Source organism: Austrofundulus limnaeus, unplaced genomic scaffold (assembly GCF_001266775.1).
Source record: "Austrofundulus limnaeus strain Quisiro unplaced genomic scaffold, Austrofundulus_limnaeus-1.0 Scaffold251, whole genome shotgun sequence".
Classification (NCBI taxonomy): Eukaryota; Metazoa; Chordata; class Actinopteri; order Cyprinodontiformes; family Rivulidae; genus Austrofundulus; species Austrofundulus limnaeus.
The window spans coordinates 94,506-106,678 of record NW_013952653.1 but is presented as its reverse complement, the minus strand read 5'-3'; the positions used below and the strand labels follow the sequence as shown (position 1 = coordinate 106,678).

Below are 12,173 nucleotides of genomic sequence, written 5' to 3'. Positions count from 1 at the left end.
GTTCTGAGATGACCACATCGTTTCAGATGATGCTCCTGTTTGCTCATGAGCTAACAGCATGCAGTTTTTGTCAAGACCTTCAATTTGAAAACATCTAAACGAGTCAAAAAGTCTCCACAACCTCCATTAACCCCAGAAAAAAAGACTTACATTAAAAAAATCCAGCTAAGCGGTTTGGTGGAGAGTTTGGATCCAGTTAAAGATGTTTGCAGTCAGACAGCTGCAGACAGGTTTAGAAAGGCTCACAGAAGGACGTGGAAGGAGAGTCAATTTCCAGCTAAGCCCGGCAACCCCGCCGTCATTTTCGCTCTTTGTCTTACTCCTCATCAGACGTGATCCTGCGGCTTTACTTGCATCCGCAGCCTGTCTGTCAACCAGACGAACGCCGCATAACCCATCACAAGTGAACTATTGACAGCCGAAGCAGCAAAGCTGAACTTCTGAGTCTGCGTTTGCTTCCTGTTGGGCTCCGCAAGGAGAGATTTGACCAAAGAAACAAAACAAAAACATCAAATCTGGGCATGMTTTACCTGATGGAGTCTGATGTCTCAAACATAATGCCACAAGCAGTGAGCAGCTTTATTGCTCCAGGACAGGAAAGGTCCCAGGATAATATGCACAGATTGACCTTTAATAAAGGGCAAGTGCTCTATCAAACTACAGCAATATTATGTCAAACATGGCACCGGAGAGAAGATGCTTAAAGGAACAGCTGAACTTTGTGAGTAGATATTGACTTCCTGTTTAAGAAGGTTTTCAGCTTCTATTTCATTTATTCTAAAGCAGGAAATAAAACATTACGTTTGAACAAATCTAAAGATTAAACAGAGTGAATCAGGTAAATMCCTGCTTTTGTTTGTGCAGATCTTCCTCCTGAACTCTGCTTAACACTTAGCTCTATTTCTGGATRACATTTTTGGGAGTGGTATCCTCCTTTTCATCTAATTCTCCAAAGAGTTACATCATCTAATGTATACATAGATGTAAATGCATGAACTGTTCTTACCTCTCCGTTGAAAAAGCAGAATATCGTTGCTACCAGTAAACCCTGGGGGGAACAAAAACAAGCAGTTCTTCCATTAACACAATGTCAGTGTGGGATTTACATTTTGGCATTAAAGTGGAAGATYAATTTATAAACCTGCAATGTYTTAAGTGGATAAATGACWAAAAATATGTCTGTCAGCTGTTTAATGATGTGTCTAAAASCTTTTTGAAGAGTAATTTACAGCTAAATCGCACTAATCAATCATAACAAGAGCTCTGTGCTCTYAATGCATATTAAATAAAAACCTTGAAGGAATCATATCGCTCACCACCTTTCATACCACAGTTTCAACCTGAGACAAGTTTGTCTTTCATTTTGTTCAGTCTGTTAGTGTTCGGACTATGTGTTGAGGATGACTCTCAGCTACCAAATTTTAGCTCAGTGTCTGCTGCTTCATGTTCCTGAATCTGTTTGGAACAGTTTTACTGCCCCATCAGCCATTTCTTTTTTTAAAATAAAAGTGTGCTGAGTAATCTGGAAGTCCTYATTTATTTTGTCTGCTCTAACATGATAATCCTCTTGATATGAGATATTTTGCTAACAAACAGACAGAGTTGACCAAATCATTTATTGTTGAAGTTTTACGCTAAAACATGGATGAGCAACAAGTGGGACGAATGTAGAGTTGTTAAAGTAACTAAGTACAAATACTTTGTTACTGTACTTAAGTAGAAATTTTGGTTATCTGTACTTTACTCGAGTAATTATTTTTCAGCGTACCTTTTACTTTTACTCATTACATTTTTACATGGTTATCTGTACTTTCTACTCACTACATTTTTAAAAAAGGTAAGAAGTAGAAAGTCGTTACTCCTATTTTATTCTGAGTTGTTATTACTTAAAAAAAACTATCCTGATAAATTGTGTCTCCTGGATAGAGTGATTTTAATTGTGGTTGGATGAGAAGTATAAATATATACCATTCTGACACCCTATTAACTTGTACACAACCCATCACAGCTGCACGCTGTTAGAAAAAAATATTTTTTGGAGAAGTTACCTCCCAGTAAATGTCATTTTGGAAAATCTAACTGCTCACTTTTACTCAATACTTTTACTTTTAATACTTAAGTAGATTTTGTGTAAGAAATTTACTTTTGATACTTAAGTACAAAACATATCAGGTACTTTAAAACCTTTTAAGCCCTGTTGGGCCCGGTGCAGGGCCGACAACAGAACTGAAGGAAATCTTCTAAAATCTTGTGGGCTTAAAGTGTTAAGACTTTTACTCAAGTAATATTTTTAGAGAAGACTTTAACTTTTACCAAAGTATTTTTATGATAAGATACTTGTACTTTTACTCAAGTAATATTTTTAGAGAAGACTTTAACTTTTACCAAAGTATTTTTATGATAAGATACTTGTACTTTTACTCAAGTATCACTTTGAGGTACTGTATACAATACTGGGTGGCCTGTGGATGACCTCTGTCTGGCCCATCAATAACCCCCCCCCCCCATTTTTTTCTTACTTTAAAAAAGAACTCAAAGCAGCTTTTATATACATTTTTTTTAAATTGCAAAATGTATAAAACTGTCAATGAATTGGTTGGTTCACATATTTCAGGTGAAATGGGAGGTAGAGTATAACACTAAAACACGTTGCACAAAGCTAAATATGAGAAGTTTACTGAAGTCACAAGTGCAAAAACAAGAGCGAGTTTTTTTTGTTTTTTTTACCAGAACTCCTCTGTATTTTACTATTTATGGGGAATTTAGATTAATGTGGCTCAGTACCCACCTGGTAGTGCATGAGTATGTGCATGACGTACTCATAGACCTCGCCCGCCACCCGGTTCTCTGGCCTCCAGGGGAAAATGACAAACTGTATTCCCAGCAGGGGCACCAGGATGAGCGTGGCTCTCACTGCCTTCATGTACATGTTGGACTCGGCTCGGTGCGTGTCTCTCAGCTTGGTGACCAACACTCGAATAATATTCAGCAGGAAGAAGAGATTCACCTGTAGAGAGTTTTGTTTTGAAGAAAATATGCGTTTTTGCTTCACATAGTATCCTGATTGTTCTCTTTTTTCTTTCTTTCTTTCTTTCTTTCTTTTTGTGAAATATTTAAACAGCGAGGTCTGCAGACTCACAAGAAGCGCCGCCACGATGGGCCCGTGAACCGCGTAGAGCAGATGGGTCTCCACACTCATCCAACAGCTACAGAAGGAAAATGAATCAGTCAATACTGTCCGCCGCCCAAAACACACACGAGGAAACACATGCGCGTATGGATCGGCTGCACATGTGTAAACATCTCCTGTTTATTTAGCCAAGTTTCTGGAACGTTACTCACTTGTCATCAAAGTACTTTTTCCTCGCCACGGCGTGGATGGARACAGGCACCAGAGGAAAGCCTTAAACAGGAAAAGGCGGCCATGTGAGGTGAAATTCTTTTTTGTCATTCGTGCAACAGTTTTGTATATTGGTTTTAAATTTTGCTTGCTGTATTAATATCTAAGAGTAGCTGGTTGTTGGATGAGAGAGYGACATTTGTTTTCAGCAGATCTGTCTAAATTGGCTTGCTGCCTGTGAAACACCCAGAGGGGCCTGTGGGCTCAGAGTTTTGCTTATTTTCTGGACAGAAAAACACAACAATCTATTTTTTTTACACCCCAGTGAGCTTCTGCAACAAACCAGCCACAGATGGGTCTCACAAATTGACTTTACCACATTTACACAGACAAAAACACCCACGCACGTTACACAGATAGGTTCTGAATTTGCTAAATTTTGATTATCCCTTAAACYTTTTATTGCTCATTTTGTTTTTCAGTCAAAACGTGGCTGCAGACACCAGGTCAGGAGCAGCCCTAAGCCACAGGAAGGTCTATAAAGCTGTCAGCGTGGTGTGTGTAGAACTGGAGGTTGTAATTTTATCCCTAGATTCTGTTCCCCGTCGTTCGAATGCTTCCTGGGAGTTTTCAGACTGCGATGGAGTTCACAGCTCAGGATGAAACTAGGGATGCACAACAGCTGACACTATCTAAAAGGTTCAAAAAAAGACAGCCATTCACTCACCCCAGCCCAGGAGGTAGTACCAGTGCAGATGCTGCTCCTCTGCAAACACAGCCACCACAATGAGCGTGTGGAGGTAGATGCCCTCGCAGAGCATCCAGAAATAGTTGCAACCCAACATGTACATGTGGAAGAAGTGCAAGACCTTACAGCCAACCTGCAGGGAGAAAGAAAACACCAAGACTGGATACTGGTGGTGTCTGGTTTAGACTATGAAATCATTTCTATTAAACACTCATAACATCATCTCAGCAAGACATAGAAAAGATATAATAGAATATTTATTTGCTTGTGGCAGAAAATCATTACAGTGTTTTATCCTCTCCAGACTGAGAAGATGTTCATTTACCCCCTCTGGAGGTGAGTGGAGCTGGAAATGATGGTTTTACTTTGCATCTGGAGGGCTCTTTGATTGTGTTTGGTGCAAAAAATATGAGAAAGTAGCTTAAAGGCAAAAAGCTGATATATTTATGAATTCACTATAATGCAGCCAAACGACAGCATATCTCATTACGGCTCCTGTTGCCTGATTAATTRCTTCTGATGAGAGGTGATGACTTTAATGACATATTATTACCATGTCAATCACATGTAACCATTTTTTGCTAATGCTATAATCATCAATACACTTGTGGATGCATCATATGTCATAGTTTTTCTGTCAAKCTGGAACAAATTACCTGTTTATTTAGCTAAAAATATCCAGAAAATGTGTTTTTTAGGGATATTAGATACATTTCTATAAAACTAAACATGTTAGATTGGGAGTTGCTTGTTTGTATTTGATTTGGTTTGTTTAAATAAAGCTGCACAATTGTGAAGGAAATCTAATACACTATAATTAATGATGTACTTGGACAATAGTTTTAATTTTTAGCTTTGTTGGATTTTAACATTTAAAAATGGCTCAAGATGGTTTTATCATCATTAAAGATACAAATGTCTTTGTTTTGTGATTTTAAAACAATCTGTTGAAGAAGGTGTGCCACATGGATCTATACTTGGTCCCTTTACTTCTRATGTCAGATTTCCTTCTCCCTGGGCTGCCACCTTKTCATGGAGGTTTGTGTGTCCCAATGATCCTYGGAGCTATGTTGTCAGGGGCTTCATGCTCTCGGTAGGGTCACCCAAGGCAAACTGGTCCTAGRTGAGGGATCAGACAAAGTGCAGCCCTAAGACCTCTTATGATGAGTATCAACATTGGACTTAGCGTTCCCTCGCCGGGATCTTGAACACTCAGGTGAAGAGGGGGCAGAGCTGTCAACTGACKACTGGTGGTGAGTTGGCTCCGATGGTGGTGGTGGGGGGGGGGGATGCCGGTCAGACCTGGCGGATCCAAACATATATTGTGTGGACATTGGGGGCAGTTCCCCTGGATTGGCAGACAGGGTGTGTTCCAACTACAGAGGGATCACACTTCTGAGCCTCCCTGGTAAGGTCTGTTCAGGGATTCTGGAGAGGAGGGTCCATCAATAGTTGAATTTTGGATTAAGGAAAAACAAATTGTATACATATGAACAGAGCCTTAATTCACTTTTTTTTCTTGAGATACATGCCATWATCGTCAAAGAGCACATGTGCAAAGTTAAAAACATGCTGTCARTGCTCTTAAAATATATCACTGAGAGCTACAACTTTCTTCATTTCTTGTTCTTTTGTTGGAATTTCCARTAAATCAGAAAACCACTGATATCAGCATATTTAATGTCAGAACTTCTGCTTAACAAATTTTGTGCTGGTTAAAAAAGTAGACCCAACTATCATTATAGATATGTGGCCTGTGTTTTCAGCCTCCTGCCTGGTTTGACAACTTTGGGGTTTCACTCCCCTGCGCTCCTGGCAGGCCAAACCAGAGTTTGTATCGTCACACCACAGAAAATATAAAGAGCTTATGTAAGAGCAAATGTTTCCAAAAATCTACAATTCCTAAATCACCAGTCTCAAAAGCAGACTCATAAGTCTAGCCCGGGCAGCGGTTAATTTAAAAAATACTTCCCACCAGACAAATATTAATCCAAACCATTGCTGCTCCTGTTTTCTTTTTTCTGCTTCTCTTTAAGATGCACAGTCACAGTAAATCACTATTTTGACATGATGCAGCAAGGAAGCACAACTTGACAACCCTGCTTTAGAACAGAACCGATTCAAGACCAGCCTTTTTTGAGACAAAGAAGGGTTTGAAGCAGAGCCACCACACATCAGCCGTCTTCCTGAACGTGACGAAACGCCGATGATACACTGATAATGACGATGACTGCTGCAGTCTGCTTTTTGAATACATCTAAGATGTGCAGAAGCTGACAGATCTGGTGAACACATGAAAAGAAGCAGCAACAGGTTTTGAAAATGAAACTCTGCAGTGTTTCCAGTGCTTTTTCTGGAAACAGGCTGATGTAAGCATCATGACCCAAAACCTACAATCCTGACTTTTGTTTATCTTGCATTTTATAAGATCCTTTGAAGGTCTTTTTACACAAATGGTGAAAATCTTGACAATTGTGTGTCTATATATTTTGGGTCTTGATGGAAGATTTTACTAAATGTTTTGGCAGCTTTGTTTTTAACTTGGACAGCCTGACAGTTTTTGGGTCTGAATTAAAGATGACATGATCCTTTTTGAAGTTTTTTTTTTCTAAATGAGAAAAGTTTTTCAAAACATTTGCAGAAGCAGCGGGCATTCGGTTTGGAGGAGGCCATCATTTTGATTCCTGAGGAATAACATTAAAATTTATGTTGGGTTCTGATAGCAAGGCATTCCTCCATGACAGATTTATTACCTCTGCCTAAACAGACAGAGTTTCAAACGCTTCACATCTGCATTCATTGAGGCTGCAAATCTCCAAGAGCCGAGAACTTAACTAGAAAACTGCTAAACAAAAGCTTCGGAATATGATATTTTAAGTGATTTATTACTCACAAACTGTAAAATTTTAATCATATTTTACTTACCTCTGCTTTATGCTAGTGAAAAGTGGGATTTTTGACTAATTCTGTCAACAAATTTATTTTATTATTCTTCTATTGCTTAATTTTCGAATTAGCGTATATTACAAATATATCCATAAACTTTTCCTAAATGTGTTTCAAAAGTATTTTTGTTGCTTGTTTAGTATCTTACCAAAACTGATTTCAAACCTGTCATGATAATAAAAATGTTTTTGTTTGTAGATTTTTTCCCCATTTTTAATCATTAAACAGATAAATTTCCTGAAAAATAAAGTACTTTTTCCCCAGATTGACTTTTTAAATTTAAATTAAAACTCTGATATTGTAATGAATTGGAGAGAACTACCATAAGGGGACAAAATAAATAAATAAAATAATAAAAATCCACTGAAACAGTGTTGTTGGTAGTAAATATTTACTCACTGGGTTTCTGGCCACCACTTTGGGGTTGTTGACCACGGTGACCAGATAGATGATGGTGAGAGCAGAGTTGAGCACGTAAGAGCAGAAGAGGTTCTTGTGTAGAGTTATTCTCTGACAGCTCAGACTCCTGTGAAGACATTATGAATGACAGACCAGAACAATTTGTTACATTAAAAAACATTAAAAATTCTTTGAGCCAGTGTTTTACTGTATTTATTACTGTTTAAGACTCTGGTTGAACTGGATCATCTCTTGATGGCCTCCAATCTAAATATGAGAGGTACGGTTAAATAAAACTTAAAGGGTGTTTTTTTAATCACTTTACTGGCCCGTCAAGCCTAAGTGTAATAAAAAGCATAACAGGTGACATAAACCAACTAAATAACTATAGATCAAAAGATTTAGACTAATAGTTTGTTAGCAGCAAAATTTGTAAAACAATGTTTAAACAGCAATCAAAAAAAAATGTTCATGAAAGATCCAAAGCTGATTTTAATTCAGTAGCATTTTGACCATTTCATATATTTATTTATAAGAGTACAGTTTTGTGACCATAGTTCCTACAAACATGAAACAAAATATAAAATGAAGACCTGAATGAAAACATTAAAGCTGTTTGATGTATTTTCACATATTATGTTACAACACATTTTTAAAATTTGATGTTACTGACGATGTTGAGCTGTTCAATATAACCAAGATGCAGCTGCTCACCATCACACTGACATCTTCACYTCTGGATTTCATAATAAAAGATGAAGTCTTCAAGTGTTTTGCCCACAAATATGTTCCACGTAAAAAAAAGAGTAATTTTCTTTGTCCCTGGCCTAATTGTGTGTGGCTGAGTCTGACTCTCGGAGGGTCCCAGCGTTTTGGGGTTCTGCACCTGCACCGAGCGCAGCCTCTTGATTTATGGGCGGGGATAAAAGTTTGCAGCTGACTAACGATCTCTTACGGGCTCCGTTCTGGACAACAGCTGCATTCAGGGGGTCTGAAGCCTTCAGTAAACTTCCAATTTACAACCGCGACAATCACCAATTTCACAACCAGCAACGTGACTTTAATAAAACACACAAACAAGTTTTTGTGATCTTGTATTTTCATATTCGTAAAGATGTCTCTGTCCATCAAACCAAATCTTATTCTACCAATAAAAAAATGCATTTAAGTTGCCAGAAATATATTTAAAACAAAATAAACGTATGTTTAAATAAACTGTATTCTATGATATTATATCTATTACAGCTGTTTAATTTTTAATACCTTACTTTTATGTTGCACAGTTTTGGCTGACATTTTTTATTTAATTGTGAACTTTTTCCTTTGTGTAAAAAAGAATCTGGTCTCCATATGAATCCACAATAAGCAAGAGACTGWATGACTCTTTATTGTACTCAGAGGACATTTAAAATCTTTCACAATTTATGTACAATCGTAAATAAGATGAGCTGCAAYAGAAGGCCGACCCATTTTCAGGCCGTTATTATTTTCTTTGATACGGCAGCTGTCTTTGAATCCTGCAGCTTTAAATGATATTAAATGTTTGCACATTCACACATTTCATTATTAAAGATCCTCTGTGTGGCTCTGAGGCGAGTGTTTATTAAAACTCTAACTCTGGAACATGGTGAAAAATATYCTGAGTATTAAATCAGTTTTGTCTTTGCTGTAACAGCAGCAGCACCATCTGTGCTGCTGTCAGATCTGCTTCTGTTTGTGAGGATGACTGCCTTCAGAGATAAGACCAGGAGGCGATTCATCAGAAATGCAGGAACATGAGAGTGGGTTCGTTACCTGAAGTAGAAGAAGATGGCCAGAGAGATGAGCAGGGAGGCGATGGATAAAGCGTGACCCACTATTGTCATGTAAAACAGGATGTAGGCTGACTGTCAGGAAGAAACAAAGATAAAAAATAATTAATATTATGTGAAGGGACATCTCTTCAAAAGTGTTTTTATTGCACAGATGGACTGTTGTTGCTGATCCATTATTTTAGGATAATGACTCAAAACACCTGATGTATTGTGCAAAATAAGATCTAAATACATCATCTAAGATCATATCTCCTTCCTTTATCTCACATGTGTCAAATATAAGGTCTGTGGGCCAAATGTGGCTCACCACGACATTTTATATGGCCCGGGAGAACTTAAAAAGTGTATTAATGTCCTAAAATGAGCGCAGGCTGCTTTAAAGCTTGTATTGACCACAAACTACATTTCCCATAATGCATGTTGGAACAACGGCAGCCCACCACTAGCTGGTGGCGCACAAGGTGATATTGAAATCTCCATTTAGCTGTTTGTGTACTTCAAAGTGGGAATTTCCCACTAGCAAGTCATAAATCTAAGTTGAAATGTTCGCTTTGGTGGGAATTCCCAGTGAGAAAGTGGGAGAGTTCAGAATTTAACAACTCAACAGTGAGTAAAACTCTTGTTTTTACTTTTAATAGTATTTTTGTATTATTTATTTGACATTTAGTCAGTGTTTATGAGAGAACGTGGTAAAACACTGTTTCTATCCAGGAAAATACCAGGTAGAGCTCAATTATTGTTTGTTGGTGGTGCTCTGTTGAAGCAATGAGATGAGGAATGTGATTAATTTGAAGTTTATTACAACTGGCCCTTTGAGGGCCACCAGGATGKTCATATGGCCCTCAGTGAAAATTAGTTTGACAAAGCTGCTTTATCTGAATAAAAGAGGTAACTTATTTTATTACAGATAACTGTAATTTTGATCTTATAAATACATTTTTGGAATTAATAATTTTATTTAGTTAAATTATTCCAGACATTTATACTGTAAATCAGTGATTCCCAAAGCTGGAGTCTTAAAATTTTTAGGATTAATTACATTTAAAAATAGCTACAATCAACAATTATTTTTGTTTTATTTGTTACAAAATAGTGAGGTAACTGTATTTATAAATGGACAAAAGTAGCATAAATAATATTGTTACTTTGCTTTGTTTGTTAACTTATCACCCAAGAATAGTTGGGGGCACAGGTTTCTGCTGCTCTTATTTTCTGGGTCAAAATTTAAAAAACTTGGGAACCATTTCTGTAGATAAGTCATTTAAATGAAAAACAGAAAACTGCAAAAACATAAAAAGCATAAAGTGAAAATGTTGCATATACGAACAAACTGTAGATTAAAACAAAGCAAACAGACAATACTAATAATACCATGGTTYAGTTTCCAGTTATTTATTTGAGGTTGTTGTTTCTGCCTACATTCCTGGACATTTAACTCATGTTCCTTTGGTTTTAACATCTGATTTRTTTCAGGCGCATCTCCATCTGTTTTTGTGTTTCCTTCTGATCTGTTTGCTGCCTCACCTCTGTAGTTCTCTAACCAACAGCCTCAGCACTAAACTTATTTTATCACAATCAAATATGACTTACAGGTGTGACAGCAGAGAGACTCTGACTGTAAAACCCAAGGGATAGAAAAAGCAGCTTTGAATCGTTTGGTTGTTTTGTTCCAATAAATGCAAGATGTGTTTGTCTGGACAAACACAACCTGTTCCTCCTGGCTGCTCTGTCTGAGAGATAAGCACACAGCTCAGTATGAGCCAGGAACACTTGACTACTTTACATTTTTATGGAAATATCACAGAATCAGTGTCCTTTCAGTCTGAGAGCAACAGCAGCAGATATGAATGACTTGAAATGTTGAAATTTCCTGCCCACAGCTGAAAGACTGGAGACACACGGAACAAAACAGTGATTTATCTCAGTTTGCAGCAGATTGATGACGGTTGGACTCGTATATAAATTACCCTCAGCTTGGCCTTGGTGTTTTCATTGCAGAGTGTGTAGTTGGACCAGGTCCTGTTGGTGTCTGGGTGGCGAAACCACTGCCCGTCCTCTCCACAATATTTAGTTGCCCTCTCTGAAAAGTAGCAAAATATGCAACATATCATAAATGAGCAGGTCCTCAAAACAGGAGAGCGTTATCGAGGCCCGCTGACTCACCTGTGGGGTCAAAGTCATCAAAATAGTTGGGGCAGTTTTGCGATGTGAACGTTCCAGATGGAGTGTCCTCCCAGCACAACCAACCATCCCAGTTTCGGCTGCAGTACGGGCCTGTCACGTCACACAAACAAACAAACAAAACATCAGAGAGATTTAATTATTGTCACATTTGGAAAAGAACAACAACAGACTTCAGTAAATACGAAAAACCTGCATTTTCTGTGAAAATACAATGTGCATGCTGAATAACTTACAAGAAGCTAAAACTGATCATCAGAAAAAAGCTAAAGTTTGAAAGACAAAAGCTCTAATTTGTGAAACAGTAGCTAAAAGTCAAACATATTAAAACAGCAGCTGAATTAGTTAACAGTAGTTAAAAGCAAGAAACTGCAAAACATTAGCCAAAAGCTACAGAAAAAACAGCAGCTAAAATTAAAAACTAGCAAATCAGTAGCTAAAATCTAATAATGAAGCACGTATAATGAAGTAGATTTTTTAAAAAACACAATGTTTCTCAAGGACTGGTTCACTTTCATTCATTCATTTCAGTGGGCAAGAAAAGTCCAGTAAATAAAGTTACACGCAGTAAAATTAGTCTGACCGAGGTCTGGCCCACACAGTATGCTTGGCCCAGATACAGCAAACACTGATGGCCCTTTGGTGGCCCAGATGATGCATAAACCATCTTAAAAACAGTAACATTGCGAGACCTGGCCCACATCCGGTTGACAACTCACTTGCCATGCCAGCAGTACATTATAAA

At 37.8% G+C, this 12,173-nt stretch overlaps 1 protein-coding gene across 2 annotated transcripts in view; it reads right to left on the bottom strand.

Moving 5' to 3' along the window:
- Positions 1-12,173, bottom strand: part of calcr (calcitonin receptor) — a 66,775-nt gene that overhangs the window by 7,430 nt on the left and 47,172 nt on the right. For both annotated transcript variants that reach the window (XM_014020396.1, XM_014020395.1), the window contains exons 12-20: positions 11,411-11,521; positions 11,215-11,327; positions 9,228-9,319; positions 7,434-7,560; positions 4,068-4,221; positions 3,343-3,403; positions 3,140-3,206; positions 2,789-3,007; positions 1,007-1,048 (exon numbers count right to left, since the gene is read on the bottom strand). In XM_014020396.1, the coding sequence (XP_013875850.1) occupies positions 1,007-1,048; positions 2,789-3,007; positions 3,140-3,206; positions 3,343-3,403; positions 4,068-4,221; positions 7,434-7,560; positions 9,228-9,319; positions 11,215-11,327; positions 11,411-11,521 (986 nt within the window). The remainder of the gene's footprint in view (positions 1-1,006; positions 1,049-2,788; positions 3,008-3,139; positions 3,207-3,342; positions 3,404-4,067; positions 4,222-7,433; positions 7,561-9,227; positions 9,320-11,214; positions 11,328-11,410; positions 11,522-12,173) is intronic.